This window comes from Bos indicus, chromosome 12 (assembly GCF_029378745.1).
Source record: "Bos indicus isolate NIAB-ARS_2022 breed Sahiwal x Tharparkar chromosome 12, NIAB-ARS_B.indTharparkar_mat_pri_1.0, whole genome shotgun sequence".
Classification (NCBI taxonomy): Eukaryota; Metazoa; Chordata; class Mammalia; order Artiodactyla; family Bovidae; genus Bos; species Bos indicus.
In genome coordinates, this window is record NC_091771.1 from 15,537,597 (window position 1) to 15,559,947 (window position 22,351).

The following is a 22,351-nucleotide window of genomic DNA, read 5'->3' on the forward strand; positions in this document are numbered from 1 at the left end:
TAATCTTTCAGTTACAAATGTATTTTCATTTCCTTTGAGTGCTGGACAGAGTTTAAATAATGCCTAGGGTATTAGTGCTAAAACAGAATTAGAACTTGGAGCTTCTTATTTTTATTGATTCATTTTTTGGAATGACAAAGTCAAGTATACTGCTGCAGGTTACAGCAGTGGAGACAGGACATGGGAAGGGGCGGGGTGGGGGAGTTGGTGGTGTCACCAGCTGTTCCGGGAAGTTAGTGACGGCAACCCTGGGCCTTGGCCTGTGCTGAGCTCTCAGCACCCTGGGAAGTCAGCCAGTCAGTGCACCTTGGACCTGCTGGTCACCCCCTCACGGGCCAGGCCCACAGTAAAGCTGGAGGCACAGCCCAAAGCTCTAGGCAGCATGTCCCTCCTGCCCATGGGGTCACCGGCACAGGTCAGAGCACAGAGGAGGGCACCACGGAGATGACCTCTGCTGGGGCTCATAACCTCAGGAAGGTGTCTACCTGGTGAAGGAGCAGCCTGTGCCTTCTTGGTGGGGACCTTCAGCAGTGCCAGCTTCTTGGGCAGACTGGTGTTAGTGGGTCTGCTTCTAAGCCTGATGCAGGGACTTGTGCTCGCTTTCTCCTTCCTCCCTTTCTTCCCTTGTCTCCTTGTGAATATCAGTTTTGGTTTTCTAGATAGAGTACCTGTTTTAATAATTCTGTCTGATAGGATGTCAGGTGATTAAGTTTACTATGTACTCCCCATGTCCCCACCTTGGACTTCCCAGGTGGCACTAGTGGTAAAGAACCCTCCTGCCAATACAGGAGATGTAAGCGATGTGGGTTCGATCCCTGGGTCGGCAAGACCCCCTGGAAGAGCACGTAGCAATCCACTCCAGTATTCTTGCATGGAGAATCCCATGGACAGAGGAGCCTGGTGGGCTACAGTCCATGGGGTCACAAAGAGCTTGACATGACTGAAGCGGCTTAGCACACACGTATACCCCCTCCCAGTTTAATTTAGTGGTAGATTTGATACGTTTATTCCGTCATCACATGGCCAGTGTCTTGAGTCTTTTCTTGTGTAGACCTCTTGGTTTAAACCTCTTGGATACCGCTTTCAGTGAATCTACTTGTTTTCTTTTGGTGAGGGTCGAGGGTATAGCGTGGTCTGGCTGTGACATCTCTGTGCCCTTTGGGGATTAGCTGTATTTTCTGATTTGTGCATGCAGAATGAAAGGACAGGCCTGATTGATTTGGAGCCTGTCTCCTGAATAGTTATCTGGCCATTTCTTTTTTGTCAGTAGCTGAATGTCTTTCAGGCCTTCATTTCTGTGTATTTCTGCCTGTATAACCAGTGTAACTTGGTAGGATTTTCACTGCCCCCTTAGTAGTTAGTGATGTGTATATTTGATGATATTTTTTAAGCAGTGAAGAAGAGCCAGATAGTTTCCAGTCCATAAGATAATTTTTAAAAATCTGTTTAAAAAAAGACCAAACTGTAGCTGTTCTCACATAAAGAGAAAACCATGGTGTGAGTTAGCTAACACTTGATACAAGCATGTCTGACATCCACAATGTATCCAGTCTTAAATCTGAGTATTTTGTTTCTAAATATAAAGTTGAAAATTAAGCTTCTAATCTGAACCTTGTATATTTGACTCTTTAGCACATACCTTGTAATGGTTCTGAAATTAGTGGTTCAGGAAAGTCTGTGTTTGCTTTTATGAAAATAGAGACACTGCCAGTTTAACTCTTCATTTCTATGTGCTGTTTTGGCATGGTTCTCTTAAGTAGTCCATTTATTCATGAATTAGGATATATATTTTTTACTTTATAGAAACATTGTGTTCGTATTGCTAGACACAGCTCAAAACTACTTTTAATGTTCTCTGATTTCTTTATATAGCAAATTGCTCAGAGTTTAAAAGATGAACAGAAGAAGTTATCACCTTCAGAAGCTTCGTTTTCAGATGTTCGGTTAGAAGAAGCAGAGCCTCCTAATAGTCTAACAAAATCTGGTATGTTATGCTGTCTTTAACTTCCATTATTTAATTCATTCATTTAATAAACTTATATTGAGGACTTGCCGTGTCTCAGGCATGAAAAACTGTTTATGGCTTTGAGGAGCCCATACTTTAGTCGGGGGAGATTGGCATGCCACAGGCATTAAGCAAGAAGTTCCGGGGTGACAGGATAAAGATACGCACAGGACTCTGGGACCGTGGAAGGACCATGGAAGAATTGTGAAGGGGAATGAGCTTTGCGTGCAGAAAGGCAGGTTCAGTCAGAGCTGTCGAATCTGAAAGCTGTCGTGTGGATGAGTCTGAGAGCCAGGTGGAATAAGGTTGTTTAAGACAGAGCAGCGTGGAGGCCTGCAGACAGGAGTGGAACACCATAGGTGCTTGGAGAGCTCATGTGGTTTGGTGGGTTCGGCACCAGTTATTTATAGGGAAGGAGCAGCTGAGACGGGCCAGAGTGTGGTAGGTGTCAGGTGATACTCTCACGGACTTGGAAATTCCAGCTACTTGTACCATCAGTTTTGCATTTTGTAAATGTGCCTGGACTGGGGTGAAAAAGTGACAGAAATGTATGGGATAGCTTGAACTAGGGTGCATGTTATGCAAGGAGCAAAATTGTCTAGAGTCACCCTGGATAACTCGTGAGTTATCCGTGCCCCCTATGTTGGCAGGTGGATTCTTAAACACTGGACCACCAAGGAAGTCCAGGGTGGCGTTTTAATGTGTCACGTTTATGATTCACATAATGGTCCTCTTGGACTGCACTGCTCTAGAGCTATAAAGAGGAAGACTGGTTTAGAGATAAAGACTGAGGCGTCATTGACACTTTGGAATTGTATAAGATCACCCAGGACAGAGAGTAGCAGGATAGTGGCGGAAGTCTGGGGAGAGACTCGTAACAGGGGCTGACATTAGGAGCAGATGGAGGGAGTGGACCGGTACCAGGTTGGCAGGGAAAGAACAGCCAGAGGGGTGGGAAGTAGGAAGAGAGGGTGTGATGAAGTCAGAGAGGAGGGCTTGGCAGAGTGGTTTGAGTAAAGAGCTGAGAAATAAGAAATCTGAGGACATTGTGGCCAGAGAGTGGGATACCGAGTTTTAATAATTAAGAGGTAGAATAGTTCGGAGTAGTAAAGTCTGTAGAAATTAATAAGAAAGTAATTCTGAAAGAAAGTTAAACTATCTGGACTAGGGGTGCAGGAATGGAAGCAAAGGTCTTTGGAGTTGCGAAGGTCAGGGACAACCACGTGGGTCATCCATATGGTTACTGATGTTATTCAGAATGGAGGTGGAATTGGGAATGGAAACCGGGACTCTGAGTCTTGGCAAGGGGAGCAAAAGAAAAAGAGTAATCACTTTCCCTGGTCTTCTGGTGTGTCAGAAGTACATATGAGATGCCTCTAAAGTGAGGCCTTTAACTGATGTGATGTTCGTGTAGTAGGAGTAGTGAAGAAGTGAAAGTGTTAGTCGCTCAGTCGTGTCCGACTCTGTGAGCCCACAGACTGTAGCCCGCCAGGCTCCTCTGTCCATGGGATTCTCCGGGCAAGAACACTGGAGTGGCCTGCCTTTCCTTTCTCCAGGGGATCTTCCCCACCCAGGGATCCAACCCGGGTCTCCTGCATTGCGGGCAGATTCTTTACCATCTGAGCCACCAGGGAAGCGCAGTAGGAGTAGATGTCAGGGCAAATTGGCAAATTGGCGGAGGGTCCATCCTGTGAAGAGGCTGATTATCAGTATCTTTAATACGTGTAGCCCTTCATCGCCATGTCGAGCAAGTGAGGGCAACTGAGGCTCACGGAGGAGGAGGCGAGCAGGTGCGGGAGACGCCCTGCAGCCGGTTTGCGCTGCTCCTCAGAAGAGGCAGCCAGTAGGCCCTGGACTTGGCTGTATAAGGAACTTTCCCCATCCGCCGCTTCAACTATTAACTGTTCTCAGGAAAATGAAAAAAGGAACAAATAAATTGACTTCCGGCATTAAGCTACTTAAACACATTTATTTCACTAAACTTTAACTTGGGAGTACTTTTTGGGCTGTTTCATTTTGAAGGAGGAATCCTGCAGATAGCCTCATTCTCAGCAAAACTATGGATACTTAATCTCCTAAATATTCCATATATAATTTGTCTAGTTCATTCTTTCTCCTTAAGAGATTTTATATAAAGTAGATATCCTAGTTTAAAGTAAGGCAGAGCTTTTTAAAATTGTATAAGTATCATGTTTTTGAAAAAAAAAAAAAAAAAGCTTATAGAATGAAAGAGAAAGCACCCATCCTCAACGTTGCCCTCAGCCCTTTCCTGCATAAATCCACTCCACGGCTTCCAGGTCTCCTTTTGAGCATATGCGGATCTGGCTGTTTTAAAATGTTTTTTATTTTTTTGGCTGCACTGCATGGCTTGCGGGATCCTTAGTTCCCCATCCAGGGTTCAAACCCAGGCTCCCTGCAGTGGAAGCACAGAGTCCTAAGCACTGGACCGCCAGGGAATTCCCTATAGCTCTTTTTTTAAAAAATGAATTCTGTTTTGCTTGGCTATACTTTTACCTTTTTATTATTTAAAAAAATTCAAATACACAGAAACATGGACTGATACAATGAACACCTATGCCCGCCACCTGGATTTAAGACTTAACATTTTATCATGTTGTATCTATAGTTTTGCTAATTGTTTTAAAGTGAGTTATTGACATCATTGCAACTTTACCTTTGAGTATTTCAGCATCTCTCCCCCCACCCCCTAAAATGGGACATCTTTCATGTAACCATAAACCATTGTTGCAATGAAAATTTTGGTAATGTTTCCTGATGTGTTCTAATACGCAGCCCGCATTTCAGTCTGCCCTTCTTGTCTCAGAGTGTGGTCTCAGCTCCACTTTGATGGCTCATCCGAATTCTGGTCCCTCCACCCGGGTGACCGTGCTTCTCTCACAGAAGTGTTTCTGTGCAGCTGTGCAGCCACATTCCTCTCATTCCCCTCTTCACACTTGCTGGCAGCTCCCTTTTCTGACTTGGGGAGGCTGGGGTGGGGCGGGGGGCTGGACACACAGCTCTGGTCACTTGGGCACTGGATATACTGTGTGGGCCTGAAAGTGATACAGTTCTGCGCGTGGAAGGCTGTCAGGCAAATGAGCTTTGATTAATCTTCCTGTTTAAAGTGCTTTGTTTTCTTCTCACTCCCCTCCCACCCCGACTTGTGTCCACATGACTATGTTTAGATCGGTCTCCTTTTTATTGGGTGTGTGGTATTCTGTAATGTGTGTATACTGCTCATGTAGTTCCTAAAGATAATTGATTCCAGTGTGGAGAAGGCAACTTGGGCTGCGTGTGGGCGGCTGGAATGTACAAACGTGGGTATTCAAGTGTGTTCTCGGTCAGTGTGTTCAATCTCACTTGTCGCTATGGAGATTCCTTTGACATTCTCCATTAGAGACGAGGCTAGAGAAAATGGATACCTCCAGCCTTTGATAGGTAACAGAAGCTAACCGTGTATAATTGCTGTGCATGTAAGACAGACCTGTGAAATGTCTTCTTTTCCACTTGGGGTTTTAGGTTCATCTGAATCTCTCAATCCTAGACAGCAGACCACGATTTCTCCAGCAGATCTTCATGGAATGTGGTACCCTACAGTTCGACGAACTCTTGTCTGTCTCTCCAAATTGTACAGATGTATAGACGTATGTCTGTCAGTCAATCCTTGTATCTTTACTGTAAATTGCTTGCTCTGTGACTTAAAATATTTTTTAATTTAAATTTTAAGATCTTGATGCAATATATTTTGCTTGGTATTAGATGCAAATAATAAGATTTTTATATACAGAGGTAACTTTAAGATCAATCTAACTTAGAGATTCTTAACCTGAGTGTTTTGTAGGCCCTCAGAATCCTCTCATGGGCTTTGGGTAGTCTCTGAACACCTTGAAGTTGTGGGTAAAATTTCGTCTATATGTTTGTAGTTGTCTTTTTGAGAAAAAGACATATAACTTTTATTGTTTCTGAAAGCCTGTAGCTTTTATTGTTTCTCATGGCTACAAACACATTTAAAACTATTGATTAGTTCATCTGTCTTTAGTCTATAGATGAAGAAAAAGATGCAGGAAGGTTAATATGTCCAGTGTCACATACATATATTTCGTATAATACACATTTAGTACTGAATGCAACTACTTTTATACTCAGTTTATTTTTTTATTTTTTAAATTTTATTTTATTTTTAAACTTTACAATATTGTATTGGTTTTGCCAAATATCGAAATGAATCTGCCACAGGTATACATGTGTGTACTCAGTTTAAATCAACTTCTTGAACAAGGGTTCCTTGTTACACAGATTACATGTGTTACTAACCATGGACTAATTATTTGCTGAAATTAGCAGTACCCTTTTAGTTTTTTTAGCCTCAACTTATACTGCACATTTATTTTAGGTGACATTTATTTTAAGCATTTCAGTTTAACAGTTTATCAATCACTGAATGATCAGTTGTCTACATTTATTTACTGTTAGTGTTAAAACCCCAAAAAATGGTTTATAAAACTCAGTGACTTTAATTCACTTTTCAAAAATTAATTTGATCATTACAACTTAAATAGCATATGAAGAGAGAAGTGATCAAATACAGAAAGAAAAGAAAAGAAAGTGAAGTTGCTCAGTCATGTCTGACTCTTTGTGACCCCATGGACTGTAACCTACCAAGCTCCTCCGTCCATGGGATTTTCTAGGCAAGAGTACTGGAGTGGGGTGCCATTTCCTTCTCCAGGGGATCTTCCCAACCCAGGGATTGAACCCGGGTCTCCTGTGTTGCAGGCAGATGCTTTATCATCTGAGCCATCAGGGAAGATTACAATGATCATGTAATTAATTGCTCAGAAGCCACTGTCTTTTAAGAGTGTGGTTTAGAAGGGAACGTGTGTATCCCCTCCCACTCTGGAGATCCTCTGTGCTCACCGCCCTCTGGCCTGAGCGGGATTGCACAGTGGACTCATGGGTTCACTGGAGAGCTCACTACTTGGTATCTATGTTAAACTGCATCATTCCTGGAGTTTGTGCTCAGAGATTCTGGAATTGAACCAGAAAGCGCCTTTTACTCCATTCTGGGACTTTTAGGGGTGAGGCCAGGTCTCCTGTACAGAGTTGGATTCTCAGCCATTTTGCCCAGCTGCTGAGATCTCTCCCAGAGGGAAACTTGGATATTGGCAGCCCTTCTTCCCCAGGTCCTCCCAGTAGATGTATTGAATGATAGTGTTAGGCTGGGATTCAGAAACTTCCTACGGTGGAGCCAGGATCCCAGGGGAAATACCGGGGGGCCACATTCCACATAGAACCCATTGTCATCACAGACCCTGGGGAAGTCTCTTAGGTGCTTAGCGGGAATTTTAGGCAAACAGTAGGTAGGCCCACAAACGACACTGTGCCTGTTTTTATTTTATGCCCTAGGCCTGCCCATTACATTTTCACCTAGCCTACATTCAAATCTTATCCCTCTCCATCTGACCAATCGAAGGTAAAGACAGACATGAGTAGGAAGAAGAGAGGGTCTCAATCGAAGCTGTCTTCCTAAGGCAGGCAGGGTGAGTGACCTAGCAAATTCAGTTCAGTCACTCAGTCGCGTCTGACTCTTTGCGACCCTGTGGACTGCAGCACGCCAGGCTTCCCTGTCCATCACCAACTCCTGGAGTTTACTCAGACTCATGTCCATTGAGTCAGTGATGCCATCCAGCCATCTCATCCTCTGTCATCCCCTTCTCCTTCCGCCTTCAATCTTTCCCAATATCAGGGTCTTTTCAGATGAGTCAGTTCTTCACATCAGATGGCCAAAGTATTGGAGTTTCAGCTTCAGCATCACTTCTTCCAATGAATATTCAGGACCGATTTCCTTTAGGATGTACTGATTGGATCTCCTTGGAGTCCGAGGGACTCTAAAGAGTCTTCCTCAACACCACAGTTAAAAAGCATGAATTCTTCAGTGCTCAGCCTTCTTTATAGTCCAACTCTCACATCCAGACATGACTACTGGAAAAGCCATAGCTTTGACTAGATGTACCTTTGTTGGCAAAATAATGTCTGCTTTTTAGTATGCTGTCTAGGTTTATCATAACTTTTCTTCCAAGGAGCAAGTGTTTTTTAATTTCATGGCTGCAGTCGCCATCTACAGTGGTTTTGGAGCCCAGGAAAATAAAGTCTGTCACTGTTTCCATTGTTTCCCCATCTGTTTGCCATGAAGTGATGGGACCAGATGCCGTGATCTTAGGTTTTTGAATGTTGTTTTAAGCCAACTTTTTCACTCTCCTCTTTCACTTTCATCAAAAGGCTTTTTAGTTCTTCTTTGCTTCTGCCATAAGGGTGGTGTCATCTGCATATCTGAGGTTATTAATATTTCTCCGGGCAGTCTTGATTCCAGCTTGTGCTTCATCCAGGCCAGCATTTCTCATTATGTACTCTGCATATAAGTTAAATAAACATGGTAACAATATACAGCCTTTAGGTACTCCTTTTCCTATTTGGAACTAGTCTGTTGTTCCATGTCCAGTTCTAACTCTTGCTTCGTGACCTGCATACAGATTTTTCAAGAGGCAGGTCAGGTGGTCTGGTATTCCCATCTCTTTCAGAATTTTCCACAGTTTGTTGTGGTCCACACAGTCAAAGGCTTTGGCATAGTCAATAAAGCAGAAGTAGATGTTTTCCTGAAACTCTCTTGCATTTTCGATGATCCAGGGGATGTTGGCAATTTGATCTCTGATTCCTCTGCCTTTTCTAAATCCAGCTTGAACATCTGGAAGTTCACGGTTCACATACTGTTGAAACCTGGCTTGGAGAATTTTGAGCATTACTTTACTAGTGTGTGAGATGAGTGCAATTGTGTGGTAGTTTGAGCATTCTTTGGTGTTGCCTTTCTTTGGGATTGGAATGAAAACTGATCTTTTCCAGTCCTGTGGCCACTGTTGAGTTTTCCAAATTTGCTGGCATATTGAGTGCAGCACTTTCACAGCATCATCTTTCAGGATTTGAAATAGCTCAATTGGAATTCCATCAGCTCCCTAGCTTATGTTCGTAGCGATGCTTCCTAAGGCCCACTTGACTTTGCATTCCAGGATGTCTGGCTCTAGGTGAGTGATCACACCATCGTGATTATCTGGGTCATGAAGATCTTTTTTGTACAGTTCTTCTGTGTATTCTTGCCACCTCTTCTTAATATCTTCTGCTTCTGTTAGGTCCATACCATTTCTGTCCTCTATTGAGCCCATCTTTGCATGAAATGTTCCCTTGGTATCTCGAATTTTCTTGAAGAGATCTCTAGTCTTTCCCATTCTATTGTTTCCTCTATTTCTTTGCATTGATCACTGAGGAAAGCTTTCTTATCTCACCTTGCTATTCTTTGGAACTCTGCATTCAAATGGGTATATCTTGACCTAGCAAGAGAGAGCCTTAATCTTGTCTCACTGTGCAGTAGCCTCATGAGAAACAGAAGAGAAGGTAGCAGTACAAATAGAGAATAAATCATTACGCACGAGACAAGAGGCCAGGATGGTGGCCTAGTAATAAATATTTTGCTCATACACATCCTTATCAGTTCCGTTTCAGGTGGAGTAGAGGCAGAGAGAAAGCAGGGGGGCTGACAGGAATCTGTGCACACACCACACCTCTGGGAAGATACAGCAGTGGCAGAATTAAATTAATCCTACTTCACCTTCTGTTTTGTAACCTGATTTTGTTTTTAATTAATTATATTCTTGTACAAGAATTTTATCACTTCCTGTTCAGCATCCTTTGATTTCATGTACAATGTTCCATAATTTAGATTTACTAGTATTTTGTCAGCTGCTTATCATTGAACATTTATTTCCAGATTTATTTTTTTCTGCTTTAAATAGTATTATGAAAAGAGCCATAAGTATGAATCTTAGAATACAGTACTGATATTACTTGGGATACGTTTTTAGAAGTGGATTTACTGAGGCTTTGTTTTAAAGTTGGTTTTGTATGTTTAAAAAACAGCCTATATCATGAGATCGCACTGGAGTGAGAGCTTCCCAGGCTCAGGTCACATCTGCCTTGTGCACCTGCCACTGTGCTTCCAGGACCAGCACAGAGCCCGGCACGAAATAGGTGCTCAGGAAATAGTGTTGGATGGTCACGTGAGAGTTTCAAGAGGTGCAGATTAGGAAATTGTGCTGGTCTGGAAAGCTTGTGTGGCAATAGGAAAGTCTGGGAGGAGTATCTGTTCAGTTCAGTTGCTCAGTCGTGTCTGACTCTTTGCAATTGGTAGTAATAAATTAATTCATCAGATGAGGGCAAGCAAGCTGTACTCACAGCCTACAAATTTCTTTTGCTTTGTTTGAAGTGCTACAGGGGATGTTTCTCTTTTGTTTCACCAGAGGGCAGTGTTCCAAGGACTATCACAGGAAGCCTTGTCGGCCTGCATTCAGTCACTGCTTGGAGCATCAGAGTCCATCAGCAAAAACAAGGTTTGATGAAGTGTTAGATGAAATCTGATCATCTATAATACTATTGTGGAATGCAGCATTTATATACAGGCACAGAAATTTAAAGCCATTTTGGCAGTAGCATTTACTTTTTTAATGTGATTTAATTTTGAGGCCCTTTGAGAGGAGGTAGTACTTCATTTTAGTGCTAAAGACTACGCTATGTAAGAGAGTGCCAGCTTTGCTGAAGTACCAAAGGTGATACTTAGGTCATAAATTCTGTGGGATAAAGGTTTCTTGTTCTAGCCTTAGTAGCAGGAAGGTACTGAACTGCTCTTTCCCTGTAATACCGAAACTGTTTTCAAGAAATCGTAGCAATCTGTCATCGTCCCTACAATGACATTCCAAATAGTTGAATGGCCTCACTTGGAGGAATCAGTCAGTCAGTTTGGAAGATAAGAGTTGTGGCCCATGGATTATGTGACTAGAAGGAGTTGACATGACTTTGTAACTTACACTTTTTATTCAAGAAGAAGGGATCTGGTGCTGACGGCTGTTGGCATGTGCTTCTCCCACAACCCCTGAGATTTTTTTTTTTCCAGAAAGTATGGTTCGGGATGCTGCTCTGTTTAACTCTCCACCTAAAATACCTATTGCTTACCAACAGGGAGTAAGCTGTGGGACTGTTTCCAGCAGAAATTTCATAGCTCGTGGGAGTTTTCAGACTTTGTGAACCTTTCTAGACTTCCAGATTTATAAACTTGGTTTCTAACTTCAAGGTTTTAGATAAACTAAAAACAGAAACCTCCTCATGGAAGAATGTGGGATCCTAGACAAGCTGGAAAAAGCTCTGCCTTTGTGACCACTGTATGTTCCCATTCATGGGATTGAGAATTGAAGGGAAATTCTGACAAGGGAACTAGAAGAGAATGGAAAGTTAAGTTATAGACAGGCAGGTTGAAATTTAAAACATATTTCCCAGCCTGAGCTTTCATGTTCTTTTGTTATAGAGGGAATTAGGAAACACGTCTAACACTAGACACGTGTTTAAGTAAATTGTGGTATATTCCATACAGTGGAATACACAGATGTTATATTCCAGAAAAGGGAGTGATAAAATTTAACGTAAATATGTTAAGGTAAAAACAAGGCGCAGGATACGACGCAGATGATAACTATGTGATTAATACATTCACTGAAGAAAGTAGTGATGGAAGGTTGGAGTGACTGCAGATGACTCTTGTTTCTTCTCACACTTGTCTGTATTTTCCACAGTTTATGCAGTGAGCATGTATTTCTTAGATTATCAGAGGGAAAACAATGATGTAATTTAAAAAATTCATGTGCTTATATCCTCTTATATCTCTGTCCTCATTTTAAAGGGAAGAATGAAAACCCTTTTTTTTCATTATTCGGCCTTCTCCCCACACAACCTGTAAGGCCATCCTCACATAAGGCCATTGTCTAATGGCATAAGGCCATTCCTGCATATCGTAAGTGCTTAAATATATATGAGGAGACCTTCAATTTAGTAAGAATTAGCCGATTTATTTTCACAACTAAGTTAGTGTGCTTTTCATCTTTCAACTTTTGGAAAAGTGATCAATGAAAATGGCTTAATGTGTTGAGACTTTCTTAAGGAAAGAAATTTTCTTCCATACTTAAATTGAGCACCTAGTGTATCAGTACACTAACACGATACTATTTGCTGAATCACAGTAGCTTCAGCAAAGTAAATCCAATCTATATGGTACTGTTTTCTCCTTCGGAGCTGTTAGTTCTTTTGAAAACAGAGCAATTATTCAAAGTGGGTAGCATTTCCTACTTACCCAGAGTGCAGAGTGAGTTTCCATCAGGTAAATCATACACACTGATTTGTGTCTGTTCAGAAGGGTGGGAAGGAGAGAGAGAACAGAGAGCAGTCACTTTAATAACCTCCTTAAAGCTTATACAGTGCATCTTGTTTTACTGTGCTTTGCTTTATTTTGCTTCACAGATAACTGTGGGGTTTTGTTTCTGTGTTTTTTTACAAACTGAAGATTTGTGGCAACCCTGCGTCAAACACATCTGTTGGCACCATGTTCCCAACAGCATTTGCTCACTTAGTGTGTTTGTATCACATTTTGGCAGTTCAGTGTTTCAAACTTTTTCATTATTATATTTGTTGTGGTGATGGGTGATCAGGGATCTTTGTTATTACTATTGACTTGCTGTAGGCTCAAATGATGGTTATTTAAAAATACTTGATTGCTAAAGATGGTTAATATTTTTAGCAATAAGTATTTTAAAATTAAGGTATGTACTTTGTTTCTTTAAACATAATCCTGTTGGCCACATAATAGTTTGGTGTAAATGTAACCAAAAAATTTGTGTGACTCGCTTTGTTGCAATAATCACTTTATTGCAGTGGTCTGGAACCAAACCCGGTGTGTCTCCAAGGTATGCCTGTATTAGTTACTGAAAGACATTATTCTTTTCCTAATGCAGAATAAGTTTATTAAAAATATTTTCAAAGTAAGTCTGTCTTGGGTAGCAGCAAGAAGGAGCAAACATATCCTTGCTCTTCTTAATATACAGACTCTTCTGAAATGAGAGCTATGGTGATTCACTATTTTGGGAACTGGGTCAGAGCTTTGAGAACTGAGCTTGAATCACAAAACTCTTGAAGATGTGTCCTGAGAGGGTAAAAGGAAATGCGGGAGTGTCTGCACTTCCTGTGTGGGGTGTAGGTAGTCCGTTCTCCATTGCTGGCAGGGTAATCCAAAATGACCACCCCAAATCTTTTTACATTTGGAGGCTCCTTTGTACTTTTATATAAATACCAATATTTCTGATATTCTGAATATTGAAACTACTTTGACCAAACAGTGAAAGCTATGTTACTGAGAGAAACTAGGAAGCTGTGAGAGATGGAACTCTGCTTCCTGTGCTGTGCTGATCTTGGGCCATATCATCTTTTTTCTTTCTGCACCAGGTTAGAAGAGACTTGACTTTTGTTTCTAACTGTGTTGTTACGACCTTTTGTCTGGTTTACTTTCTTGGGTTTGCTAAGTAGAGTAGATGATAGTAAAAGTTTGAAGTAAGATTTTTCCAGATAGTTTCAACCTGAAAATATGGTTGAGTTCATCGCACAACAGAGGAGTATTGGTACCATGTAGTTATGCTAAAGGCAAGTGACCTAGATCGATTAATGTTGAATTAGTAGCAAACGTGTTATATGTATTTCTGTTTTTACTTAATCTGTGATAATATCCATTTTTCTGTCTTACAATTTAGACTCAGATTGATGGACAGCTTTTCTTAATAAAGCACCTTTTGATTCTTCGTGAACAAATCGCTCCATTTCACACTGAATTCACCATTAAGGAAATTTCCCTGGACCTCAAGAAAACTAGAGGTACTTCATTGCCCTGGCTGGCACAGTTGGGTGTGTTTGACCCATCCAAGTGTGGCAGCACAGGTTTATAGGTTTATTTTATGTTCATCTGCAATTTTTTATTTTGCATGCTGTGCTTGCTGAGCATGTTGCTTGTTCATACTAAGCTAAGCTGACAACATCCTAATTATATCTAATTTGCTGTGTTTTCTTTATGGAGAGAACTATATTTGAGCATTTCAACTTGCAGTGGAGTATAACTTCTCTTAGACTCTGCCACATATTACCATAACCAGTTAAAAAATGAAAGATCATTGTAATAACTACTTAAGAGTGTCAGCTAACTGGAATGATTTTAGACATTGAGTTGGGTTTGTCAATTCATAGAAACTCAGGAAGCCAGCTGGGTAAAATCAGAAGAGTGAGTCAGGTTCTGTTCCTGGTCCATCATTTCCTAGTTCTTGTGATTTTAAACGTGTGTTTTAGCTTCCGTACCTTGCGTAAAATGAGCAGAATTAACCCATCATGATGCTTTCACCAGATTATCAAGATCATTAAGAGTGAAAATGAATGAAAATATATATTAAAGTGTTTTTGTAAGTTTAAGGTGCTTAAATAAACTAAGTTGTATTATTAAATCAGCTGGTTAAGTAATCGCATCAATAGAATCTTGAATTGGTAATAGACATTGAATCATCTTGAGATAGGTGCTGCATCCATACTAATGATTTGTTTCTGACTGAATTAGCAAGTGATGATTTCTAAAAGATTACAGTAGTTATTTTTTAAGATGCTGATCTTGAACAGTTAAAGGATATACCATCAATTTCCATCTCCCTTACTTACAAATCTATCTAAACTTTATCTTTTCTTAACCATTTCCAAGAGAATTAAGCTCTAATGCCTTAAGCCATCCATTTATGAAATGAATGGATTTCTCCCTTGTGCATTGGGAGAATTGAGAAAATTCATAGCCATTCAGATTACTTTTTGTATTCCATGGTTTAGAGAGTCTCCAAATATAGGATTTCCAAGAGGAACAAGTTACTTTCCTAATGACTGCTTATAAAATAGTCGACTTGCTGTAACATCACTTGGAATCAAAGTGAGTCATATTAAAACAGCTTATTCTTTTTCTTTTCCTAATGCACTTTCCTTTTCACCACAGAGAATACCTTTTGGTTCTGGTGGAATCTGGATAGTAAGCCTGTATGTTATTCATCTGCTTTGTAAGGTTTTTTTTTTTTTTATAACAGCAGCCAGATTTCCTGACTTTGGCCTTTATAGAATGCATCATTTTTAAGTTGATTTCCTCCTTTCCTTTCAGTGTGACATGTGAGAATAGCACCCTAACCTTGAGGAATGCCAGGCACTGATTGTCCGTATTTTATTCAAAGGATGAGGTGAAGCAGGACTGATCTATTTTCTTTCATATTTTTTCTAATTCATAACCTGTTGCTGCTTCGTTCTACTATAGATCCACTGAGGTGTGAGAAAATGAAGTATTAATTTTGGCAAATTTTGGTTTAAAATATGTTTTCCCTACAACATAATGAAGGTTCTGTAATCCTGCTGTATGATCACCTACAGTTTTTCAGGTTTCCTGTAGAAAGGACAGAAGAAATGAAGAGTCATTTACTAAAGAATACTGAATTCAGAACACTGAATCTGATAGGGGATTTGTTTTCAGTTAAATCAGTTCACAGTCGAGGCAGGAAGTACAGTGTGGTGTGTGTATGTACTTTTAAATCCAGGCTAGAAGCACTTCGTGCTGTGCTTTCTCCAGCCTGGCAAGGCAAAGCAAAGTAATGGGCTTTTCTGACTATCACTTAATACTTGCTGTCTGTACTTTTAAGCCTGTTAACCTCTCACTACTAATGTTATATCTTATTGCATTTGAACATCGATGAGACCTGTTAGTACTTTGCACAGATTCTAGTTAGTCTGGAGGTTAAGGGGTAAATATGTCCTTTTGGTGTGTTTTTTTTTTTTTTTTTCTTTTTTTCTGGCTGACATATTAATTTATTCTCTCTGCTTTGAATGAATAAATTTCTATGCCAGCCAGATCTTAAACAAAAGAAGCTGGGTAAGTATATGAATTTTTTTTTTTTTTTAAAGAAAATCTTATTTAGCATCATTAAAGTAAAGCTGTGAAATTGTAAGGTGTTAATTACCATTTATCCTTTTTTCTTTGTTCCTAAAAATAAACAATTGTGGTTAATAGCCATTTTGCAATTCTGAGTTCTAGAAAATAATTATGCGTGAGTACTGTAGCCATCACGGGCACTGACCTCACCCGCTCATGGAGGTGACTTGGAAATGAAAGTGCTTTTGCTCTGTGGTAATAGAGAACAAGTGTATGTTTACACGCTAAAATAGTTACGTGACTTCTCTGTTGAAACTGTACATGTTCACTGGATGAGTAATTTTGTTCCACAGATGCAGCATTTAAAATCCTGAATCCTATGACTGTTCCAAGATTTTTTAGGCTGAATAGCAACAATGCCTTGATAGAGTTCTTGTTGGAGGTGAGAAGGAGTCTGTTTCCTTGGTGGTGGGAGAGAAATGACATTCTTTGCATGTCTGGTAATTTCTAGGCACATAAAAACAGGAGGAAATTGTCATCTTCTTTTTAAGGGTACTCCTGAGATAAGAGAACATTACCTCGACTCTAAAAAAGACGTAGACCGCCACCTGAAGTCAGCCTGTGAGCAGTTTATTCAGCAGCAGACCAGGCTGTTCATAGAGCCGCTGGAGGAGTTCCTGACAAAGGTACAGACCTTGCTGCATGCTTGGGAAAGTAACTTTGAATTCTTTCCTAGATTGCAGTTTGAATTGCCTTCTTGTGAAATCCTTGGCAGAAGGAAATAGTAAACTGAGGTCTTAACAATCCTAAGAAATCACCGTGTTTCCTCTTATGGAAGCTTTTTGGTTTGGACTTTTAGGTAGGCATGCAGAATTCTTCAGTGTTAAAAGAAGGTGTGAGTATTGGAAATCTAGTTAGAGCAGGCTCTGGTTAGCTCTGTTCTCCACAGTGTAGATGTCTGCATGTGCTCTGGGACTCTCGCTTAGATTAGGACCTTCATGGCAGTAGTCCCAGACCTATGTATGAGGGTTTCTCATTACCTAAATGAGTTATTTTCCTCTTGTTTTACATGCTGTTCCTACCTTTCATTTTGTATGGGTAATTAAGAATTGAAGATTCTAAATCATTGCATTGTTAATCACCAGATATATAGATTTACAATAATCTGTCTATCTGTCTCCCAGCTAAAATCCATAAACTGGCAAATGCCAGCAAAGAAAAAAACCAGATCATGGCGGTTTTGACTTTCTTTTTTCAATAATTGTTTTTTAAAAATCTAAGTTTTGTTGCTAAGGACTTAGCTTGTAAAGATGTTTAAAAAGTCTTGAAATTAATTTATTAATCTCTACTATCTGTCCAGACTTGAATTTGCGGACATTTAAAAAAAAAAATGACAGCCTTTCCTCTCAAATTTGCTTACCTAAGTCTTAAATGGGGAGACAAGGTATGTCTACGAAATGACAGGAGGCAGCTCAGGAGATTGTTCGTTGGTAACGTGTTGCTGGGTCCCGTGATAAAGACAGAAGATACTAGTTTTTAAAAATAAGAAATGATACCAAAAAAAGCAAATATAGAAATGGTAAACTATTTTTTTATGATTGGGGTATATTACTTGTTTGGTGGATTTTAGCCTGTTCAAGAATTTGGAATGTGTGCTTTTTTTTTCTCACTACATAAATTTAAAAGGAGTGTGGTGTAAATGTTTTCTACCAGCTTTTGATTTTTAAAAAATGGTGCTAGTATTGATATTTTGTAAGTTACAAATAAGTCATCATAGTTTTTACTAAAACTGCCCTCATGGACAACTAGTTTGTAGATTGTAGTATGTGTTTTGGGAGAGCACCCACATTAATACTGGTGGGAAATGCTAGAGATGAATATTTTACAGTAACAGAGCAGCAGAACGAATCTTCTGATGTAAGCAAGTTGGTTATAATGAAATCTTGGCTTAAAGGGTTTTTTCCTAGAAAAACAGAGTTTTCCTAGAAGTCAAAAGAGTGAAAATTTACTGATGGCAGTTGTCCAAGTTGACCTGAGTATAAGTTTGGTATGTTTAATATGTGCTAAGTCGCTTCAATTGTGTCCGACTCTCTGCGACCCTATGGACTGTAGCCCGCCAGGCTCCTCTGTCCATGGGATTCTCCAGGCAAGAATACTGGGGTGGGTTGCCATGCCCTCCTCCAGGGGGTCTTCCTGACCCAGGGATCGAACCCACAGCTGTTACATCTCCTACGTTGACAGGCTGGTTCTTTACCACTAGTGCCACCTGGGAATCTGGTTTAACTGTGCATTTTGGAAGATTCTGGACACTGAACATTCTTTAAAATTGAGACATTTAGGTAGAAAATATGTATCCAAGTCTGAATCATAGCATAGCTCTGCCTGGACATGCCACACACTGCAGCAGGGACCCCGTGCAGCTGGTCATGCAGCTCTGTTCATACTCCTCTCACTATGGGGCGGGGGAGGCAGAGGTCTCCCTCACTCCCGCCACCAGCTCAGTCTGTGTTGCCCTTCCTCGGTTCATTCGCAGTTGTCTCGATTTTCCTTTTACAACCCTGGTCCCTCAGTGCTCCTCACTGTTTAGTGAGGCTCTTTAGTAGATACTTCAACTCAGAGGACCCAGCATCCCTTCTACGTTATCTTATTCCAAATTGGAGAAGACTCTGATGCTGGTAAGATTGAGGACAGGAGGAGAAGGGGTGACAGAGGATGAGATGGTTGGATGGTATCATTGACTCAGTGGACATAAGACTGAGCAAACTCCGGGAGGTGGTGAAGGACTGGGAAGCCTGGCGAGCTGCAGTCTATGGGGTTGCAAAGCGTCTATGGGGTCGCAGAGAGTCAGACGTGTTCACATGTGACTGAACAACTAAAAAACAACAAATTCCAAATCTAGGTTTCTTCCCTTGTCCTCTTGGCATAGAGTGGGTCAAAGGCGAAGATACACACACACAGGCGACTCACATGCACTGTACACACTGGAGTTCATGCAGACGCTTGTGATCATTTAAGACATTGTTTCCTAGAATTTGTGGACCAAACATTTTTCACGTCTCAGCAAGTCAGCATTACTAGTACTCTGAATAGCAGAGACAGAGTAAATGCTTTTAAAACTTATAAGGATTTTCTTTGAAGGTAATTCTGCAGGTGCAGAATCTTACACCCCTTTTATTATAATTGCCATTGTAAAGCAGGCGGTTCTTGTGCCTTGATAAATGACTGCAAGAAAAACAGTAACTCGTCGATGTAGAAAGGAAACAGTATTTTACCTTTCATTTGGATGTATGCTTGTAGGTCTCAGTATTTACTATTTGGATGTAAGCCTCATTAGCAAAATGTCCTCAGCTTGTTTCTGAGTTTGGATTGATTTTAAAAATATATATGGATTTGCCATAAAACAAACTGTGAGAGTCTGTAGAAAACATTTTTAGGTTGTTAGAAGATTTTATTTTTTTGGACCTGAAGACTCCAGGTGTGATTCCGATCCCCTTCACCTGTTGTAAATTGGCTTTATTGTATACGTAGCTCTTTGCTTGAGCTCTCTTTGTTGAGATGCTTTGTTTTCATTAACTCTCCTTACATCCCCTCTACCTAGAGTAGGTAAATCATCTTCATTTCAGACTGAGAAACAACGTTAGCAGTGTGACCCATTACACATGAGATGAACATTTCTATGGTGTTTTTAATCTATCTGTTGTAAACATCCTTCCTGATTTTTGGGGGGTCACAATTAATAAAATTTTATTTTATAAAATAATGAAATTTCTTGAGAATGATAAAGTTCTAGAAGAACTTTGCCTTGTTTTCTGCTCCTTGAAACATAGCCTTTTCTCTCAGCATCATTTGAATGGTCCTGGGGAGTGCAGTGGGCTTCCCTGGAGGTCAGTCAGTAGAGAATCTGCCTGCAATGTAGGAGACTGCCTGCAATTCAGAAGACCTGGGTTTGATCCCTGGGTCGGAAAGATCCCCTGGAGAAGGAAATGGCAACCCACTCCAGTATTCTTGCCTGGGAAATCCCATGGATAGAGGATCCTAGTGGGCTACAGTCCATTGGGTCGCAGAGAGTCAGACATGAGTGAGCAACTGAGCATGCATGCAGGGAGTGTAAAACTGTTTTCCAAGTGTTGAGGGATAGAGGTTCATACAGAAACTTTTGGGTCAGATATTTTCCAAAACTAAAACACTGTCCATACTTTTTCATTGTTCTCAAATTTCATCATATTGAATATTGTTTGAAGCTGACTCCTAAGTAGGGCTTGGGGTAGTCATGAGAGCAGTCGAGAGAGCACAGCATTTCGAGGCGAGGATGCTGAGCTGCCAACCGCATTCTGCACCTCGTGACCGAGATGGGTGCATGTGCTCAGCTTCTCCAAGCCTTGTTTCTGATCCCTACAGAAGAGTGCTGTCGTATCCCTCCTTCTTACTTACAGTTGGTACAAGGACTCTGGTAGCTCAGATGATAAAAAATCTGCCTACAATGCTGGAGACCCGGGTTTGATCCCTGTGTCAGTTTGGGAAGGGAAAGGCTACCCCCTCCAGTATTCTTGCCTGGAGAATCGCATGGACAGAGGAGCCTGGCCAGGCTACAGTCCATGGGGCTGCAGAGTCAGACACGACTGAGCAACTTCCATTGTACTCTCTATACATCACTATATGTATCAGGACCAGAAGATCAAAGAGAGCAAAGTACTTTCTAAGTACTTGCAGAAATGTTAGTTTATGTGACAAATATGAAGTGAAGATTTTGCTTTTGCAAAAAAATCTGAATGAAAGTATTTTATAGGAAGTATAATTTCAAAGTTTATAGCTAAGCTAAAAAGTGTTTCCCATGGTAGGACCAGTTTATGCTAAAAACTCAGACTTATGTTAGCAGATTTCATTTCCTCTCAAGCAATTTGCTAAAGTATTGCAAGTTTACTCGTAATGTTCCCTCTTAAGTATTATTAATTTCCTCAGTAACAGTATAAATTAAATTTTTTTCTGACATAATGTTGTAATAGAATTTGACCTATAAGTTTCATTTCTGTTCTTAAGGTGTTATAACCTAATGGGAAATCAAGATGGATATGATGTAAACATGAAGATGTGTACAGCAGTGTCATTATGAGACAGTGGGCCTGTCTTCATCCTGTGGGGTTTTAAAAAAGATGCGGCTATTGGGGAAACTGAGGAAAATGCTCCTTGAGGTCTAACTTAAAGACAAGTATTGGGTTGGCCAAAAAGTTCATTCAGGTTTTTCCGTAAGATGTTAATGGGAAAACCGAGACGAACTTTATGGCCAACCTAATTAATTATCTAGATAGTAAATAGAGGTGAATATACCAGTCTGTATTTGCTTTTAATATAAAAATAGTTCTGTGTAGTGTATGTCGTTATGAAATTGGTTAAATTCTGGAACAGGCAGTGGACCAACAGGCAGGCGTTACTATTGAAGTGTAACAGTTGGATACAGAAGAATGTTCAGTCAGGACTTAGATTTAAGTGGGAAAAAACAGTTCAGAGCACTGTGTTCCTGCTTTTCTAAGTGTAGACGCATTAGTATGTTTCTGTTTACGTTGGGAAATACTGGGGATAATATACACTAAACATGAGCATGTTTTTCTTTTAGCATTGTCTGATCCCTAGACAGTGACTCACTTTTAAAAGCAGCGTTTCACAGTAAACATAAAGCCATATAGAGGAATTGAGTGACAGTGGAAAGGGGCGATTTTATACACGTGACAGCATGAGCAAGGACCTAGAAGTAGATTCAGGAATGTGAACTTGGTACGCCTTGGTACCAAGAGGGCTCGAGAGGCCTGGGTTAACGTTATATCCTGTCTGTGCTCATTCTCTGCCTGCATATTTATGTGGCCTTCTTTATGAGAAATCGAAAGAGCTGGTGTTGAAGTCTTTCTAATGAGACTGTCTATTGAGGCCAGGGTCATGGCCTGGACCTTTGGCACCTAGCAGTCCATTTCTAAAAAGATGTTTTATGAATTTCTGTCTTTCACACTCCCCAGCTCCACCTTAGCCCCACTGTGGTCTGCCATCTTAAGAACATTCTTGTCCAAAATGCATGGTTTTGCTTCTCTGCACTGGTGCTGAGGAATGAGGAGAGAAGTGACTAGAGGGTGGGCATCCACTTCCATCCCTCTCACACTGGTTGGAAAAGGGTGCTTTTTGATGCTATCTGAAAACTTTTTTTTTTTTTAAATAACATTCTCTCTGCCTGTAATGAAGGAAAGGAGCCTATAGATATATAAAGGGGATTTTGTCCGGCTCCTGTGACATTTTTCTGATAACATAGGAAAATAATTTAAAGTTAACCTAACAGTCCACTTAAAGAGAGATCTGTTTTGTGTTGATGTTTCTCTCAGTCTTCATTCTTGTCTTCCTGAAATGTTTCAGGCAGAATGCCTCAGGACATTGGTGTGGTTTTCTTTTTGCAAAACAGTGGTATGCCTTGAAATCACGAAAGAAGTTTTGCTAAAATATTTTATTGGTTGTAA

At 40.5% G+C, this 22,351-nt stretch overlaps 1 protein-coding gene across 1 annotated transcript in view; it reads left to right on the forward strand.

Moving 5' to 3' along the window:
• The window catches only part of COG3 (component of oligomeric golgi complex 3), a 61,657-nt gene that overhangs the window by 26,955 nt on the left and 12,351 nt on the right, over positions 1-22,351 (forward strand). The window contains exons 14-19 of the mRNA XM_070800054.1: positions 1,873-1,984; positions 5,525-5,649; positions 10,348-10,437; positions 13,672-13,792; positions 16,211-16,299; positions 16,409-16,543. Of these exons, the coding sequence (XP_070656155.1) occupies positions 1,873-1,984; positions 5,525-5,649; positions 10,348-10,437; positions 13,672-13,792; positions 16,211-16,299; positions 16,409-16,543 (672 nt within the window). The remainder of the gene's footprint in view (positions 1-1,872; positions 1,985-5,524; positions 5,650-10,347; positions 10,438-13,671; positions 13,793-16,210; positions 16,300-16,408; positions 16,544-22,351) is intronic.